The sequence below is a fragment of the Fulmarus glacialis genome, unplaced genomic scaffold (assembly GCF_000690835.1).
Source record: "Fulmarus glacialis isolate BGI_N327 unplaced genomic scaffold, ASM69083v1 scaffold28019, whole genome shotgun sequence".
Taxonomy (NCBI): domain Eukaryota; kingdom Metazoa; phylum Chordata; class Aves; order Procellariiformes; family Procellariidae; genus Fulmarus; species Fulmarus glacialis.
Window position 1 is genome coordinate 22,332 of NW_009231810.1, and position 20,225 is coordinate 42,556.

At 36.1% G+C, this 20,225-nt stretch overlaps 1 protein-coding gene across 1 annotated transcript in view; it reads right to left on the bottom strand.

Annotated features, from left to right (window-relative positions):
* Nucleotides 1-18,732, bottom strand: part of BAZ1A (bromodomain adjacent to zinc finger domain, 1A) — a gene marked incomplete at its 5' end in the record, with an annotated part of 31,928 nt that extends 13,196 nt beyond the window's left edge. Inside the window, 13 exons of the mRNA XM_009584697.1 lie at nt 1,990-2,138; nt 4,549-4,703; nt 4,889-5,052; nt 6,506-7,114; nt 8,742-8,866; nt 10,050-10,163; nt 10,436-10,601; nt 11,672-11,896; nt 12,025-12,120; nt 15,091-15,237; nt 15,694-15,832; nt 17,684-17,779; nt 18,565-18,732. Coding sequence (XP_009582992.1) covers nt 1,990-2,138; nt 4,549-4,703; nt 4,889-5,052; nt 6,506-7,114; nt 8,742-8,866; nt 10,050-10,163; nt 10,436-10,601; nt 11,672-11,896; nt 12,025-12,120; nt 15,091-15,237; nt 15,694-15,832; nt 17,684-17,779; nt 18,565-18,732 — 2,353 coding nt within the window. The remainder of the gene's footprint in view (nt 1-1,989; nt 2,139-4,548; nt 4,704-4,888; nt 5,053-6,505; nt 7,115-8,741; nt 8,867-10,049; nt 10,164-10,435; nt 10,602-11,671; nt 11,897-12,024; nt 12,121-15,090; nt 15,238-15,693; nt 15,833-17,683; nt 17,780-18,564) is intronic.
* Nucleotides 18,733-20,225: the final 1,493 nt, after the last annotated feature.

Consider the following 20,225-nt stretch of genomic DNA (forward strand, 5'->3'; position numbering starts at 1 on the left):
AGATTGCTTTCCCTATGTACTTTCTTTGTCACACAGTATAAAGCATCTAAAGGAAAATAGGATTCCCAAGTTAAAAACAAAGAAGAAACCCTACCACCATCAAAAGGTCAGGCAAAAATATGAACCATCATTGATCATGCAGAGCTGGGACCACTGAAAAAAAAGACGTAGGAGGATTGCTAAAAAACTTTCTCTCTAATACTTCAGGGACACTTTTCTTCTTTTAGTCCTTTTCCTCTAATTCAGGATGCCCGATCTATGGCCGCAACCTACTAATAGCCATGTTCTTCCCCTTAAGGGCACACTGTAGTAAACTTCCAGCTGTCAGCAAGATGCTGTCGCCAAAATACTCCCAGAGAGAATTGGAAATGGAGGCATATACTGCCCAATGTATTTACCACCTGCACATGGCAGAGTAAATATGACAAACACTAAATGTACTGTCAATTAACTGTTCCATGCATGTGTTGTAAATCTTGTCATACAGCAGGAAACAAGCTGTATCATGCCTGGCTTGGAAAGGGCAGACATACTTGAGTTGACCAAACAATTAGCCAAGTAAAGCTTTTAAACAGCTGTGGTTTAAACTACTCCTATGCTCTCCCCTTTCATCTCAATCATTTGCTGCATTTCCCTCTTGTAGAGGTCATCACACTGATAACAAAGGCTTGTGGAAGGGAACGCATGCCTGCATGTTAGAGTCTCTGGCACAAATCTAGCTCAAACTCATCTTCAGTGGCAACTGATATCCAGACTCCATGCAGGAGCAGCTGAGATGCAGAAACAGTTTTCGGTCAACTGTGCCATGGGGCACTAACGTCTAGTGTTAATACACCAAAACCTGCATTTTCATCTTAAACTACTGCAGCAAAATCTGCCAGAACCCAAGGATTTTGTATGGAGTCATTATCAGAGGAGAGTATCAATTTAATAGGATGTGAAGCAGTTCATGCTCTGGAGGACCCCTGGTATATGCTGTGCTGGTAAACCACGCTGCACTCTTCGAGTGAAAAGCAAAGCAGTCCAGCTGAGCACGGAGCACAGCTCATCCTCAATGTGGCAGCCGCAAGGGAAGCCTGGCTGAGACAGCTGCCTTGGGAAGGATGAACCACCTTTACACATTTCTCCAAGATAAAACTCCAGTTTTGAATTGCAAAAGGATCCTAAGGAATCCAGACCTAAGGGATCACTGGAAAACAAAGTTACTTTGTGCACTTTGGATCCCCTCTCTCACCCCTAGAAGACGTCAGAGGAATTCAAGGAAGGAATATGCGTTGAAGTCAAGCAATAATCGTGCTTTGGTTTAAATTTTTCTTGCAACCTTTTATTTCCAAATTTTATAAATGCAAAACCTGAGGATCTGAAAGTTCGCAATGTAAATCTTGACTATGTTTTACTGTAAATATTCTGTTATTGCTGAACAAGGTGATCCAGACAAACCAGTCCTATATTGCTTTCACAGAAACAGTATAAAAAGGACCATACATTTTTACAGCCTAAAAACACACAGAAGAAACTCATTGTATAGTTGCATGATACATTGGACTCGACAGTAATGCTGAATTACAGACTATTCCTCCAGAAAGCTCATTCATTTCTGCCTAAGGGTACAGTTTGTCTCCCAATGCATCAGTATAATTGTAGGGCCACATAAACAAGATCACTGAAATTATCCACGTTAAATAGGCATGTATTTAGGAGTAAAATATGCTTTACTTAATTAATACATGTAATTCAGGACATGCAGAATAATAAGAAAAATATTAATATTTCCTCATAATATATGGCCTTATATACTGACAATCTAAAATTTTTTGATTTTACAATAGTACATAGCAATAGGTTAGTCATTTGTTCTTTTCCCCAACACATCCCTCTAAAGCATCCAGTCTTACAAAAGCAGCAAGTGGGTTTGTGGGGGGGTTGGTTTGTTTATTACAAAATCTTACACAAAATTAGAGACATACAGTTTCAATTCTGAAAGCTTACCAAGAGGTGCTTTGAGAAACCTGCGCTCAATTCCTTGTTCTATCTGAAGCAGTGCAGATGCCAAGTAATGGACCACGTTATTAACTGGCTGAGGAGTACTTGTACTTGTTGATGCAGCGCTTGGAGCTTCAGTTTTTAACCCAACGAGTCTAGAATAGAAGTGTATTAAATTATCTTTTTTTTTTTTTTTAACATACTTGGAATTTAACACCATAGATACTTGTAAAGGTCTGTATCCACAGTAGATTTTTATTTTCACTTCATTTACATGCATGGACTATGGACATGAACAGATACTGAACAGGTTGGATTAGTTATCCCACTTCGAGTTTGCTTAATTAGTCTAGCTAATCTAGATAAATCATCTTTAGGTAACAAAGTTATCTAAATTTCACGAAATGTGGATGACAAATTTCAATACAATTATTAAGATTTCCAGAAGATTTGATGCAACATTCATCAGCTAGTTTATGAGAGGTTTCTGTGAAGAATATAGTCCCACTAATTCTTCAGTGAAAACACTTCCAGTGGTGAGGTGTAGCCTTTTAGAATACTTCTATCTGCAAGTTCAACTACATATATCCCCACAATTAGTAAGATTTTTGAAAAGAAAATAAATGAAATAAAACCAGAAAGTAATTTTAGAATGTTAAATCAAGAATTGTTAACTTATACATTCTCATCCTTGGAGGATTTTTCTAAAATACTAATTCTTCATGTGAGGAAAAAAGGAAAAAAAAAAAAAAAAAAAAAAAAAAAGGGTAGGTTTCCAATAAAACAGCCTTCTTTGACCAAAGACTAAGTCATCATTTCAAAGTGTAGTTAATCTTCCTGAACCACAAACAAGTATAGTGTAGGAGAGCAACTCACACTAATGAAAATAAAATTCAATTTCTACTTGGGATTTATAAAAAAAATAACTAATTAAGGCTGTCTGAATTCTGCTTTATTCTGGTGAATGAGCAATGCTTTTGGTTGTTCCTGTTCTTTTTTCACACTTAAAAGCTGTTCATTATATTTTGCAGTCACACACATTTCAAGAGCCTGAAAGCAAACAGAAAAAAGCTGCATAGTTATTTACATTTCACTAGTCAAACTCCAAGGTCTTAATGAGATGTCACTCGCTCTGAGGTGGATAAAAAGCCCAGCATCAAAAGCAATCTGTCACATGATTTCAGAATCCCACAGTCTCTGTTTTAATATGCAAGACTTTATTAGAGTAGACTTTATTCAGAAACTTTGATGGAGTCAGTATCAAATGGAAAAAAAATGAAGCAACAAGCTTCTGCAGTTGAATTGAGAGTTGGCAATGGAGCAAGTGCCCAACGTAACTGGAGACAGATAAATTTTAGCTTCTTAATTAAAACAGTGGAATATTTCTATGTTGTGGTTTTCAGGAAGCAAATGCCTGTAAATTGTGTGTCATTAATATACAGAAGGATGACCCTATCCATTTTGCACGCAACTAGAGAACTCAGATCCAAAGGGCAGTCTTATATGAAAATACTAATTCAGAAAACTGAAATAAAAAGGGAGAAACCTTAAAGAACTTGAAATTCCTACATCCAACTCAGCATTCAGGAGTCCACCCAGAAATAAAGCTTTCATAAAAGTCTAATTGCAGAAAACCTCACAGAACACATAAGCAAACACTATGTTAGTACGCTGATCGCCTCCAATGAATCTTTTTTCCTGCAATATTTCAACATTCACATCCTATCAAGACATACAATTTTGTATGTATTAAGGTAGATGTTTATTTCTGAAAAGTATGTAAGTTCTAAGAATTAAATATTTAGAAATCTTCACAGTTTCTATAGTTTGGTTTACAACAAACACCGATAGAGTCCCACATCCGTCTCAAATGTTTGTTTAAAAAACAAAAACCAACAAAACACTTCTACAGTTGCAACACTATATGATTTGAGGTTTCCTCTCTTTTACTATGTTGCAGCTTGCTCTACAGAAGGATCATAATTCATAAAGTTGTAAGATTATATCTCTCTTTTGCTGCAGTGCTAAAGGTTAATCCAGACCATGGCCTGTTACACTGATGGTTCTTACTGTGACTCATGAAGAAGTACACTGGCCAGTTCAACTAGCAATTTGTTACTATTACCATTTGCCCTTTTAAATACTCCTACTCTTTCCACAAAGTGTTGGGGTGTTTTTTGGGTTTGGGTTGGTTTTTTTTTTTTCCCCTTTTTTTTTTCCCTGGAAAACAAAACAGAAATTGCCAGATTAACCTTTCTCTGCATTTTAAATGATTTTAAAATGAATTCATGTCCTTCTTATTTGATAACTAATGTACATTTTGAGCAGTGTAATATCTGAATAGTAGAAGTTGTAAAAATTGGTGTCTTAGTCTTATATGGTAATAGAACAGTGCCATTTAGAAAATATGAACCAATACAAAAATCTCACATTTTACAACTCAAATCTTAAAAAATACTATTCCAAAGAATTTGAAGGTAAAAACAATTTGAAGGTTTAAAAAAAAAACAGAGCACTGCTATAAAACTCACAGGGAAGAGACATTACTAAAACTATAGCTCTTACCTGTCTTTCACAATAAACTTATCTTGATCATCAGTTTCCATTTCTTCAGATTCTTCATTCACAGTTTTAATTACACCATTTTCTTTGTTTTCATCATTCAGAAACTCATACCGCCCATGTTCTAAGGCTGCTCTCCAAGACTGTCTGTCTGTAACCTGAAGCAAACACACAAACTTGAAGTTTCTAAAGAATCAAAGGCCACAAACTTTTAGTGCCAATTACTGTCTACACTTAATTTAATTATGCTTTCAGTAAAACCCATAGCATGCAAGAGTTCTCATTTAAGCTACAGACTCGACGGCACCACCGTTCTCCTAGGTATTCTACAATTCACAAATACCTTAATAACCCCCAATGTTCCTTGGTAGATCCTGTCTTCAATATCCAAAAGAAAGTCTCTAAGTCTCAGTTCAAGCTGCTTCTCTGCAGATAAGTGAGATCCATCATGGGCATTCTGCATCCTTCCCCGTCCTGAAAAAGGTCTGATGTCACTTTGAGGTTTGTCTGCAAAAACACCAAGTAACTTCGTGTTAGTGGACTTTGCTCCTCAAAGTAGCCACTGGTGGAAGGAGCAAAAGTAGTAACACACAGGTTCAAAACTCCCTTCCTGTAGCGACAGTTGCCAACACCAACATCTCCATGCCAACTAAGGCATCTGATCCAATCAGAGTATACTTTTAAGGGAAGACCTATAGATTAGCATCCGCTCATCCCAACACACAGGATGAGAAATTCTTGTCAATTTAAAAGTCATTCTTTTGTCTTAAAATGCTTTCTCTAAAGTAGGAGATAATAAATAACAAATCTCTGCTGTAAGTGCAAGGAGGAAAAAAAAAAACCCAAACAAGAAAGAGAATAAAGTCACATTTCTAGTACTTTTCATATTTGATGGCCCTTACTTTACAGAAGAACTTTTCAGTTTTCTTTCCTGCATAGATCTTAATCATGGCAACATTTAAAACAAGCATGTGCAACTGACATTCGCAAAAACTAACAGAACAAGATATAATCCCTTTTAAAAACCTAACTTTAAAACAAAACAAACAGATAAAGGTAAGATGACACAGCACAGACTAGACTGTGTCCTCTAATTAAAGGCGGGGGGAAAAAAAGGAACAAGGCAGCAAGGTAATTTATGAAAAAGAAGGGAAGAGCTGATGATGGGCTGTCAAGCAAAAACCTCTTCATAAGAGAACTAAAAATTCATGCAAAAGCTCAAAAGCCACAGGAAAGAGCTGATAGTATGCCCAGATCCTAAATTAGTGCTTGCAAATATGCATAGGTGGCAAATGTTTCTGTTCACAGGATTTATCTTAAATGTTATGAGTGCTACACTATTTTTCTTCCTCCCAAAGGTTTTAGCATGACCCTGCAATATGCTATCATTACCTTGTTCACAATAGGGGAGTGAAGGTTTTTGAATAATTTCATGCATTATAATGTTATGAAAGAACATGTGCTACTCAACAAATCAAGGTAATAGTAATCGCCTCCCTTTGCGATGTTTCTGTCTCCAGTGACATATCTTATGTCTCCTTTCATCATACTGGAAATGAGGACATCAGATGATCAATACTATAATTTACCTTTAGCAGATATTAATCTTCATTCCCCAGTTAATCTTTTCCCAAAACTCAAATTACTTCCTAAAGATGTTTGTTTAAAAGCCAATCCCATTTTACTAAGCAATGAGATAACAGAAAAATTATTGCTTTTTTTAGCATAAAATGCCAGAAAAACACCACAAAGATCCATCGGCGGGAAGAAAAAAAAAAAAGAGAAAAGAAAGAAAGAAAGAAAGGAAAAAACCAAACCTGTTTTCCATAGAGTGAAACAATGCTTAAGAATAATTCTTATTTCTTAGGAATTACAATTAAATGAGAATGAGAGGTTTCTAGAATATTATATAGAAATTACAGTTGTGGAAGCAAATTAAGATGAGGAACCTTTCATTTACCTGGAATATGGAATTTTTCCACAGGAAAACTGCTTAGTTGTTCATATATTCTACTTTTCTCTTGTAAAAGAGTTTCTTTTAAGGCACTCTCCCTATGTCCTCGGGAATTGAGAGCCTCTAGGAGTTGGTCCAGTTGTTCCCGAGAATTGTAAAAGCACCAACGGTTTGGTTTATATACTGGCCTTGGCACCTCTACGACAACACTGGTGTGTGAATCTTGGTCAATATTGGAGGTAGATTCAGAAGATTTCAAAGACTCTCCAGTTTTACTGAATACCTGAGGTTCATTTGTGCAAGACTGTACACTATTCTGAAAGGAAGAGATTCGAGGCAACAACATGTCTTCTGTGAGACCAGAATAGTCCTCTTCTATAAACAATCCAGGAACAGAGGGGAAAATCCAGTAGCGTCGGTACAAACGGTCACGACCTAACGGGGTGATATTTGTGCAGGCTGTTGCATTCTGAATCTTTTCTAACAGTTCCTTCTCTTTCTTTTGTTGCTCCTGTTTTAAAGCTTCTTCGTCTTCAGCAGTAAGAGGTTCACTCTTTTCACAAGTGGTCTCTTCTTGTCTTGTAAATTCTTTATATCCATTTTGCCCTCTCCTTCCTAAAAGTTAAAGGAAGAAGAATGATAGCAACACACTTAATTCTTTCTTTAACCAAAAACTCAAGTAAAGGGCGGGTTTTGGTTCTGTCCCTGTCTGATTATCTAAACTTACACTGTCAAGGACTATCAGCTCAGTCAAGAAACAACAGTAGTTTTATTAAAGAAAAATTCAAGGGATTAACCCCCCTCCCTTGATAAAGAGGAAGCCATCTTTAGTGTACTTTCACTTTGCAGAAACTAGACCAAGTCTCATTTACTGACATTGTCATTTTTAACACCATAAAAAAAGAATCACAATTTTAAGAACTTAAAAGTATGTTATAAAAATATCTTATAAAGTAAAATTCTAGCAATTTCATTATTGAATACAAACTACATTTTGGACTTAATTTATCATACTCAAAATAATCAACTTAAATCCCCCAAAGACCTCAAGCAAAACCAGAATCCCTATATAAGAGCTTTTATTGCAAACTCAGTTATGTTACTTTATCTTTTTTTTTTAAAAAATATATATACAGCTATTTTTTCCCCTGAACTTGTACCAGCTGAAAGTACTCCAGTTCACATCTCAGTTTACCACAGAATCAGGTCCGACAGTCATCTAGAAAAGTGCATCTTGTAATTAACACATGCAACAGTGAAAAGATGCTGTCAGCACTCAATTTCTACTGATTCCCACTGTGACCTTCAGTTTCTCCAACTGAAGGAATGAAATAACACTTGTCTGCCCTCCAGGCACAATGTCTCAAACATGGGCATTCGAAAAACTTGAAATTCTGTTTAAGACCTCATTGTTTTACCATCATAAAGCTGTAATAAACATGCAAACCTGTATTACTGAATGATTCAGAATTTCCCTCCCAGGTACCGTTAGGAACTGTAGAAGTTTGCAACCTTAAGTCCACAATGATCCAGGACTTTTCTGGCACAGACACTAGCCCAAAGCCTTCACGGGAGAAAAATACAGATGAGCTAGCAGCCCAAAGCCATCCACAATTCATCCTCCTGTGGCGGTATCTAGGTTTAGTTACAAATAGCAGGCTGTGCCATTTACTGCACCACAGCTCCTACTAGCACACTGCTGAGGAAATTAAATCTGGGGATAAGTCTGGTTGCATTCTTGTACAGATAGCATGCTGCTTCATTAACAAAGGCAAACTAAACTCAATACAACATTTTCTTTTAAAATATGTTGGTTTTGCAGCTTCCTAATAAGAAGAATCAAAACCACACCATACCCGATTAGATGAGACTCCTACAACTCTCTCTGTCTCTGAGTGCACTACTCCTAACTGTAATGTCAGGCAACAGCCTCGTTTTTTTTAGACAAAAGAGGAATCCAGATAGCAAGTATGGAAGACAAGAGGAAACAGAAGTGTGAAAGAAAGTACAGCTGACCACTAGAATCAGGCCAGCTCAATGCACTTACTAGTCCATTATGATTATGTTTGGGTGGGGTTTTGTTTTGTTTGTTTTTTCTTTTTTTTCTTTTTCCTTTAAAAATTTACAGGAAAGATTGATACTGTATAAAAATTTACTATAAAACCGAAGAACTTCCCAGGTGCATGCGTGCGTGTGTGTGGGCATACGTGTACACAAATGAACAAATACATTATAACGCTACCTCTTCTTCGTTTTTTGTTTGGTCCCAGCTCTTCTTCATCCTCTGTCACTGTGTCCATGTCTTGCTCTTTACGTTCAATTTCTTTGCTCTCTGTACTAGTATCAAGATCTTCCCGTTCCTCCTCCCTGACACAATAAAATAAACAAAAGGTGACTAACTGACCAACCATGTATTCAAAGCTGAATGGAATGAAAACAATACACAATAGAATATGGCATCTTCAACACAAACAGTATTTTCCTCTCAGAAGTACTTAAGCTAGTAAGAGACCTATAATGCTTTTTAAAAATAAACTTTAAGTCATAGAATATATCAAAACCCAAAAGAAACCCACTGAACTGTAGATGGAAAGTTCCGCATTAAAGACTAAAACCTGCTCTTCAGTATTCACTCTTTCATTTGAAGAGCATTATTATAATCAGATCCTTTTTGGAGACATCTTAGTGTAGTCCTACTGACCTGAATTATTTTTTTCATGACTAAAAAAAATGTTTCCTCATCAAAATGTATACTGTTTTATAAAATGCTTATTACACATTTTTCCCTCATCTGGCAAATATAATTAAAAACCTACAGAACTACAGGCAACCATTACAGGATAACATTTATTTTATTATTTTTTCTCAATTATAGTTTCAAAAACATAGCACAAGTCTGTCTTTGGCCCATGCTCACCTTTTGCAAGCAGATTTATTTAACTAACTCCCTTCCTCAAGCAGGTAAAGATACAGTGTTGTATATACACTTTGCTTTTTTTTCTGGAATCATATACAGCTGCAGGTGCATGAATCTTACCACCTGAAACCATACAGTTTTATTAATAGAACAAAAAATCTTGGGTTCATGGAAATCACCTGGGATAGCACAGCATTTTTTTAAAAAATGCTATTAAATTTGATTCATAAACTGTTAATGTGAGGTCAGTATTATCTAGCTCAAATCAGACCAATTCCTCAAATTAGAAAACGAACTAGAATGGTCTATTATGATATGAAATCAATGCAAGACAAAAAGTAATGCAAAAAAACCCAAATTAGATTTTTCAAGTTTCTCTTGTCATTAGGTAAAACTGTCAAGCTTCCAATATAATTATGAGTATAATAAAAGTTGATTTTAAAAATAAAATCACTTTCATAAAGCAATTCTAGAACACCAGGAAGAAAAATAAAATGAACAGTAAGGGCTATATATTTAAATTAAAATATACCTTTCTATGTGATCAAGTCAATGAAAACTACAAGGTAAGGTCTGGCCACATAACTGAGAAGTGCTGTATCATACATATCACAGTAATACCATGTATCATACCCAACAGATACTTCTACAGCAGGATTTCTTTGCTCCTCTTCCTTCAGCTTTTCTTGTTTCTCTTTCATTTTTAACTCTTGTTCTTTTAACCTTTCTTCTTTCCTCTTACGTATCCTAAGAGTAAGAATAATATAGAAAACCAGTTGCAATTAATCTAGTATCTGATCTGGCCACATCTTTTCTCTTTTATACTACAGCATTCTCTAAAAATAACAGTAATGTGGGAAAGCACAATGCTTAGCACAGTGAAGTTTCACTCCTGTCAAGGGTCTCAAGAAACCAGCATACAACACAAACACTACTATTGTTTCTTATATGCCTTTTGCAATCAAGGAATTAATCTAATTTGTAGCAACAAAATTTAGCTTTCCATATCCTAGTTTCACCTTGCTGCTGCCGCCTCTCGTTCTTTGCGATGCTGTTCTGCCTTTAATTCTCTGAACTCCTGTTTTGCCTGTCGTAACACATCAACAGAGTCCTCAATGAAATCTCGAGTGGAGACGAGAGTCAGCAGTTTCCCACAGAGGGCATGAAGGATCTTCATCTTTTCTCCTAATAAAATTCAGACTAATGTTTATATTTCATTATACAACCGATAAATAAAATCATAGAATCATAGAATAGTTTGGGTTGGAAGGGACCTTTAAAGGTCACCTAGTCCAACCCCCCTGCAATGAGCAGGGACATCTTCAACTAGATCAGGTTGCTCAGAGCCCCGTCCAACCTGACCTTGAATGTTTCCAGGGATGGGGCATCTACTACCTCTCTGGGCAACCTGTTCCGGTGTTTCACCACCCTCATTGTAAAAAATTTCTTCCTTAAATCTAGTCTAAATCTACCCTCTTTTAGTTTAAAACCATTCCCCCTCGTCCTATCGCAGCAGGCCCTGCTAAAAAGTTTGTCCCCATCTTTCTTACAAGCCCCCTTTAAGTACTAACAGGCTGCAATAAGGTCTTCCCAAAGCCTTCTCTTCTCCAGGCTGAATAACCCCAACTCTCTCAGCCTTTCTTCACAGGAGAAGAAAGGCTTACTCTTACACACTCCAGACTGAAAATTGTTTCTCATTCAAGAAAAAGTGAACAGTCAAACATTCATAGTGCACCAGGTGCACTTGCAAAGAGGCATTTCCTGAAATACCTGCTTTGCTCAGAGATTCCAACCTTTATTTTTAATTTTTTAACTTTTAGCACCAAAAGGAGAGAATGCAATGTTATCTTCAAAAAGGAAGAGTAGATAGTAATTTTTTCTCTATTTCCAAATAACAAACAAAAGACCCAAACCAGAACAGCAATAAAAAGCAGGGGTGAATCAAACACTCACATGCTTCTCCCAGAGATGCCCTTCTGCAAGTAAAACTAACTTTTTTTTTTAAAATGGGATTTAAAAAAACTACTCAGAAGTAATGAGACTGCCTAGCTCTGCAATCTCTGATCTGGTGGGACCTGCTTGTGGGGGCCAGAGCATGGGGGAGGGTGTTGGTCTAAGTGACCTCCAGAGGTCCTTTCCAATCTAAATTATTTTATGATACAGTAAATTTTGACTATTATTGATCAGAAGGAGTTACAAAACTGGTCACTTGATAAGCAACCTAACCATGTCTAACTTTTATTATCTTTTATTACCTGGCAACAAATCATACACTGAGGTACTTGAAAGTTTCTTCAAGAGGCCAGGATTACTTAATCTCAGCTCCATGCAAGCATCATCAGTAGCATCAAACCCTCCTCGTTTCTGGTAACGGTATTTCGCATTGGCTGATGTTACATCAGCGCCTGATGCTAGAATGTGAAGTCTGAGAATCTCAGAAAGAGTGCAGCTATCAAGATCCAAGTTTTTCAAATTGCAGCCTACAGTTGAGAAGAATGAACAGTTATTTTATATAGACATTTAAATGTATATAAATATAAAAAATGTGCTTTAAAATACAGACTAAAATAAGAACAGTAACAAAACAAGAAGTGAAACCCACACATACCCTGATGTAACTGGGGCCATGCAGCTGCCAAAGTTGCAACTGCAGACAGTGCAGATTTTGTGGGGTCTGCATCTTCATCCAAAGCCTCTGTTAAATCTTTAAGGAAATAAACACTTTATTCTAGTGAAAATTAAAACTTGTACTGTGGAGGGGAGGAAAGCAAGCCGTTTTTTAAAAGTTGCAGACAAAGCGAAAAGAGGGCCAATATTTACAAAAGCATCAATGTATTCAAAACTCAATTCAACATCCAAATTAAAATTTACATATCTTTAAATGCAACTAAAAATCCGACTAAAAAGCTAAGGACATGCACCACATGCTATAGGCTCTTCTCCCTATATATAAGCTGTTAAAGCCACCACAATGCACAAAACATGCACAATGGCAACATAAAATGCAGCAAAACCAAATCCATAAACACACTTTAAAGCAAAAAAAAGTAACAATGCAAGAACACCTGTATTTCATTCCCTCAAATGAACTACTATTTCCTACCATCATTTTCTTTTTAGGAAAGACCATCCAAACCAATCACACATTTTGATACTGGTTATCACCATTCAGTGTATACTTTTAATCTGTAACTTAAATATAGCCTCATGGTTCTGCACAAATACCATTACTAAGAAACCATGTTTCACCAAAACAAGCATCTCCACTTAATAAGGAGCATCACACATTAGCAAACTGACCAGGAAAGCAGGGCAGTGAAAGGAAGAAACAGCAAAATTCCTGTTTCTTAGACAGAAGTTTCCATAGCACTTACAGGTATTTCTCCAGAGGGTTGGCAGAATTTTTTCAGCGTTGTATGCTGTTTCAACAATTTCACTTTATCCAAAGTGAGTCCAAATCACGAGTCCAAATCATTAAGCAGTTACAAAGTTACCAAGTCAATAAAGAGCCACAAATCCAAACTAAGACTCCATAAAAAACAAATTCACAACAGTCTTCTATGATGATTGATGTTTGAAAACTGTCACCCAGACATTGCAAAATTAACCTCTACATCTCCCCTCTCGCTGTATCTGTATAACAAGGTTTGAGAAAGTACTGTATACACCAAAACCCCACACCCATGGTGTTTTCTGTTGCAGAACCACCGCCTGTACAGAATTTAAGTAAGCAAACATGCTGACTACTACTAGTTTGGTTAGTCAGTATTACAAAGCCAAGAACATGTAATTCTTCTACAGGAAAGAAGATGTCTCAACAAGAGTGACAAGAAATGGAAGTTCCAAGGCAAGTAAAAGATAATAGATATAGCACCCTGCCCACGGCTCTGCTAAACTAGAAGTGAAACGGCAGATTTTTGTAATTGCCTGCCCCATATAGTCAAATTAAAATATGAAAGTTACATTACATATGTAATATGTCCTCTGAATAATAAATAATCTAATCAGCTATCCTATGATTACCTGACAATGGAATCCTTGATTATATTGCCCAAGCAATGCTCTCAGTAGTTAAAAGATACAGTTTAATTGCTAAATTCAACAGTAATTAAAATACAGTCTAAATTTGTTAACACCGTATCAAATCTGTAACTTTATTCAATTAACAAGAGCAGCCTGTATTGTTGAAGATAGTGCCCATGTTTTATATAAAGGCATTTTATAGATTGGACATAAACTTTAAGCATGAGAATACGCACCGTCTTCAAGAGAGAAATTAAAGGAACCTTCCTGTACCTCATGCATCTGCCTTACAGGGGAACCACAGGATTCACTTGACTTCAACAAGGAGTGCTCTTGTGTTCCTATCTACCTCTAATGAAATAAAGACTAGCAGAAAGGGTCAAAGTTTCTCATTTAACTAGTCAGCACATTTGGCAGCCCTTAAACACAGGACATAGTGGACAACAGTGGTGTGGCAACAGTTGCCTTCCCTTTCCACCAAGCATTGCAGAAGGCAAAAGAATTGGGGGAAGTCTTAGACCTCAGATTCAAAACACAGAAGGTACATGCAACAGTAACATCTGAAAATATTTTCAAGGCTCCCAATCCGATGCTTCTTTCTACCTTTTCAGTTACACCAGCACACTGTTTTGAGAGACCATCACTAGATACTTGATGAGCATAACAAAGTAGTCAGATCAATTCCCCGACCCACAGCAAGGCTTCATAAATAGCTGAGCTGAAAAAAATAAGGGAGAAGCACCTCACAAGGGCATTAAAAACCAAAATTGTGCAAAGGGGATATAGAGAATACTTTAAGTTTGTGTTATGGACAAACCCTTTGCAAAGCACTCTGTGTAGCATCAGTAAGACCTTACAGGTAGAGCGCCCTGCAAAATAAGGCTTAGAGCATTCACAGACCGTGGACCGTATCACTGAGCTGCCTGAACACAGAACAGAAACAGTCTACTTAGCATAAAGGCACAGATATAATGTCCCTGACCAGATAAATGTGGAACAAAGCCTGCACTCCTTCTGATCAGTGGTTAGCATACACAAATGTCTCGGAAAACATGGGCAACTTCAGCCTTAGAGTGAAGACCAGAGGCAGAGTGACTGTGAGATCCTTTACAGGAAAAACAGAGACATGGTAGTATCTAGGAGTTGTGGATGCATACTTCCAAGTCTTGAAGGACAATGAATATTGAATTCTCCATTATAGTTGTGCTGGGGAGTTTTAGATTTTAATCTAGTTAGGTCCAGAATTTTTTTTTTATAGCTACAGATAAAGACCTTCGAGAAGATTTCGGAAAATGCCTTGTTTCCTGACCCTCAGGAGAAACATCTAACAGTGCTGAAGGAAGAGGAGGAAGGTGAAGAAAAGTTTCCCTCACCTCCAAAACATAAGCAGTGCTGTTAAAAGCTTATTATGCTTTGCTGGATACAATCGTAGTAACAATGAGCTTGCTTTTTCTCTATTCCCCCCCAGACCCCACTGTCCATGCCCGGTTTAAAGCTTTACTTTCAGATAAAAGAGAAAAAACAAGTCCATTTACATACAATATCCATGCATAATAAGACAAGGTTAAAAAAAGGAATGCCATAAATCATGCAGTTTAAAGTTAATTCCAGTGGAATTTCAGTTTTTCAGCGGTAAAATTAAGGATCTGACCTTTGGTCTCAGCATCAGCTATTTGATCTTTGGCCACTTCCTCTTCCTCTTCGGCCATTGCCTGAAAGATGGCAGTCAGGAAGAAAAACAGCAATTCACATAGTGGGCCTTCAGTGTCATTTCCTACAAGAGCTTCCTCTAAAACTTCTGTGAATAAAGTTTAAGAAGCGTCACTTTTGCCGCAAAGTTGGAAAACAATTATGTACTGAAGAACGAAAACATTTCTTTTTCCCCTTCAGGTATGATAATCAAGTTACTTTTCCATAATTTACTGCCAATATTCCTAAGGTGATGCTGTCAGAAAGAGTGCCGACAAAACAACATTATTTTCTTAATATATAACTGCAAGAGTAAAGTACAAGTAGACATTTTAATAAGTAGATTAACAGCTTCTACATTGAAATTAATTTTGATTTTCTAAACACTGCAGAAGTTGACTGTGAAGAGAAAACTGGATTGATATGTACGTGTAAGCACTGACATTAAAGCTGCACAGAAAATTTTGTAGCACTGGTACTTCAGTGCACTTAAGATGTTTGGTTGTTTGGTAGGAGAAGGGACACCACAAAATTGGGGCACCTTGCCACATAAACAACAACTTGCCTAAAGTCACTCCTTCAGGAAATTCATCTTGAAGATCAAAAAGTTCCCCAAAAGCATATAAAAACTCCAAAACCATCAGAGCATCACCAAAGATCTCAGGAGGAAGTCTCGTCTTCACTGGCATTGGAACAGGAAGTTCCTGCAATCCAAATGGGACAACTTAATATTGTATTTTGTTTCTGCAGAGTACACAAGTGATTAAAAACAGTCTATGATTTTAAGGAGTGTATGTGTTAGGCTTCTTTACGTTTTACTGAAAATAGTTCTGCAAGATACATAATCAATTATCACAGTAACACCTGTGGTAGGACTAACTTTAAAAACCAAAGAGCATGCAACTTGGCCATAAATCTTTTGAGATAAAAGTTTATTCATGTTCATGAAGTTGAATAATTTTATACCTTTGTTTAAAGGAACTCAAATCCACTACAAATTAAGAACACTGGCTGTCAAGATTTTTCCTTTAAACCTGTATTATTTCACAAGAGTTTTGAATTTAAGTTTGTTGGAACTGTCCAGACAAGCAAAAATAAACATATTTTTAAAAAGTTACTCATTATTGCTTGCAAAGACAAGCAAACAAAAGGCCAACACATTCACATAAAAACACACCCATCTAATACTAGGATATGCAAGATCATGTCTAATGACTGAGTGTTCTGGTATTTATGTTTTTGCATTGGTAAGCCAGTTATGATAGCTGAAGACATTCTAAAGGGAGCTGATGTAACCATGTACCAAGACCACTTAACAGAGACACCACCTCCAAATCACAGATGACAGCATTTAACACTGAGTTGACTTTCAAATTAATATCTTGATGTAAATCTTCAAGATTTGTCTTCACTTAATGTTTCTTAGCAGACAGAGTCAAACTATTTCCAGAAGGATGGCCCCTTTCCACAAACATTAACGAGAAGAATGCCAAATACTATGCTTTCAGAAGAACATAGTACATTTCCTGAGAAGGGAATTTTTTGAAAAGCAGTCTATGGGTAGATCTTTCTTCTTGCTTCCTCACCTAAACTCATCTTTATTCATATTCTTGTCAATTTTCACTGTAGTGATGATACTACTCTCCCACCCCTCCCTTTTTCTTTTCCAATTGAAACATAGCAGCACTGTTTTGCACAGCTTCCTCTCGTTTTGACAATGCTCTTCCCTTTCTTCAGTTTCCTCTCCCTTTCTATACACAGCTAAGAGTTTTCACTCTCACCTTCAAAGGCCTATACAGCTCTCCTTGCAAATAAATTCAGTTCTCATATTCCTCCTAACACTCTCCTCTACTCCCACTTGTCCTTTTGCGCTGTCATGTTTCCCTGTGTATCTCAAATAAACCCCTGTCCCTGTGTTTCCGACAATTTTGCCTCCTTTCATTATCCCCTGCCAAAATTAATCATAATAAAGTGTACATAAATGTATAACACTAGACAATCTTCCATTATGTGCAGCCACACTATGTTCTTGTTTAGAACATTAAGTTGTTTGGGAGGTAAATTCTTGTTACTTTCTATAGGTTTCCAGGATCATCCAGAAAGATACTCGTTAAGCAAGGATACTGCTAGAGTTTAAATCAAAAGAATGCCGCAGGGAGTAACAAGCTAATGTCCTTTCTACTTTTTGCAGCCAAAAATTTTGTTTCTTCATTACTCAAATCTTTTAAGTAACTCAGCTTTATTCTAGGTGAGGTCATGTTATATATTTAACAGAAAAGTTAGGCATACTCAATACCCTCCACTCAGTAAGATCAGTGCTTTAAAAATACATCTGTTCCATGCTAAGACTGAGAACAGCCTGTAAAGTTTTTTTGGAGGGTGAAAATGCAGATGCAGATGATCCTATTAGCATCACCACTGGGAAATATTACATGATGGTGGGTGATTCACAATCCCTAGCATTCAGATCAGATCTAGATCTGCCTCTGCATTAGGGAATCTAGCTCGGGGACCCTGTAAAGTACAAGCCTGAGCTATTCCAAATTCAAGCATACCTTAAGATCATCACACTCCATATCTTCTCTAGGCTTACTCCACTGTTTCAGGTATTCCACATATTTTCTTTTCTCTTCACGCAGCTTCTCTCTTTCCTGAAAGACAGAGTCATAACTGTACATAAAATATGGTCAGATCACCCTATTAGTTTCTAAAACCGCACCACTTACTATTTCAATCACACTGAAAAATAAAACAAAAATATATTTAATTAGAATTAAATAATCTAATAATTTTTATTTTGTATAAGAAGATATTGGCAAAAATGTTTAGAATTAAACTGGTGATACTTTTTTGGATTAGACATGGGGTTTTGTTGTGGGGGTTTTTTTGTTTGTTTTTAAACAGAAGTGGTTGAGGAAAAAATATCTAAAAATAAGAGTATTTATGAAAGTTGCTGCAAAAAAAGACCATCAAAATAGACAGTGGATGTGGCTGTGGTAAAATATAATGGAATAAATAATTTCTTCATATTCAAAGTGACAAAAAGTTATTGAGCATTTTCCATCCAAAGAGAAACCACAAAGAAACCCACAACCATTTAATATGCTGTGAATCTGATGCAGTACAGCGTCTTTAACACTTAAGTAGAAGACAACCATCAAATCAAATACTGTCATGCATTATTGGCAAAAAAAACCACCACCACATTACTTCAGAAGTAAGTTCAAAGTGAACTTTTTGTGAACTAAAATTATGATATAGAGAATGTTACCCAGAAATACAAATCCATAATCATATAACAGCCTATTCTTCTAAAGTGCATTTCTATGAACTGAAAACAGTTAATGGAAAATAACTTGAAGCAGATAGCAACTAAGTAAACTAGAAAGCCATTATACTGTTCCTATATGAAACACATATACTGCAAATGCATTACTTTTTCCTTTTCTATTTTGAGTCTCTCTTTCTCTTCTTTCTTCTTCATCCTTTCTTCTTCCACAATCTTCTTTAATTCTTCTCTCTTTTTTTCCTTATCTTCTTTCTCCTTTTTCTTAGCTTCTATAGCATTTGCCTTCTCTCTTTTTAATTTAGCTTTTTCAAAAGCTACAGAGGAAAAAAAACCAAACAAACCAAAGTTATTTTTTCTTTTATAAAACGTTAATTTTATTTAACTGTGCTAAATAGACTGATCTTTTTATAATTACCATATGAAAAAGATATTGTTATGAAGACTGAATTGTTTCTATGCCAACCAGAAATTCAATCACTTGAAAGTTCTTTAGAGAATCAGAATTTTAAGCCTAAGTATTATACATGTTTTATAAGGTTGTCATCACTGTAATAAAGTCAAATTTCTCTGTTTTATGAGTATACAGAAGTTTATTACTTGTTTATTGGTTTCTATCAAGTGGTATATAAAGATGAGAACTGATTCCAACTGCATATAATTACAGCAACATATTTAGTAATGACTGCTTAATAAAAGCATGTCGCAACTAGGTGTGGCATATAACCATGAAATATTTGTGATAGTAACAACCTTTAAATAAGAGATCTTTAAATCTTTAATTATTACGGAATTACTGAAAAGTCAATACATTTGAAACCTACTTAGTATTTCAGTGGGTTTTGTGCAAGTTTTGCTTCTGTTATACAGTTTAAGCTGAACTTTAATTGGTAATAAATGTTATTGCCTGAGGACATCCAGATTTCTTTGTAGTTGTCTGCAGAAGAACAGCAGGATACAAATTGCCACTTTCTGTGGACAGACAATGTCTGTCAACCCACACACAGGCTAACAAATAAAAGGGGGTCAGGAGGCTTACCGTTTTAATTGAATAAACAAGAAAGCTAGAATCACAAGTGAAGAAAATGAAAAGAGATCCTTACTTCTATTACCAAGTGGATGGCACTCAAAAAAAGATTTTGATTACATTTTCCTGTAAAATTCTGAAAATGGGCTAGGTTGCTTTTACAGATAGCTACTACACATACACTGCAAACAAAAGCAGTGAAGCTGATCTCCCATAGTCTTCTACATACTGAGAAGCTTGATTTTTCAAGGTACTTGGTATTTTGCTACCTTTTCACATCATTAGTAAAGTACTATAACAGCTCTTTATAAGAGACTTTATGAATATCAGTAATTGCCATTCCAATTAAACATTATTTACAGGTAAAATGTTTAGATTAATATATGATTACATTAATATAGTATATTTGAAAGTGTACTTTTAAGTTTATTGTATGGATGGGATCATACTTTTCAAACAACCAGTATAACATGTTGCTGGTTTCAAATTAAAGAACTGCATCTTTTTAAACAAAAAGTTTATAATCATGGGCCAACATTGGGCCAAAAATGAACACACAGAACAAGTGTGACACCACAGGTTTTTTAAATTATTATTATTGTTGTTACTTATTTGATGCATTCATCATCATTTTGTGTCCTCAACAAAGAACACTAAGTATTTACAAAGTCTGAATATCAACATGCTGCGACAACTTTCTAGTGAGGTGGCAGAAAATACAAAGAACATATTTGGATCTCCATGTTATACAACTTAGTTGTCTCCCACGGCATTCTCCTAGAGA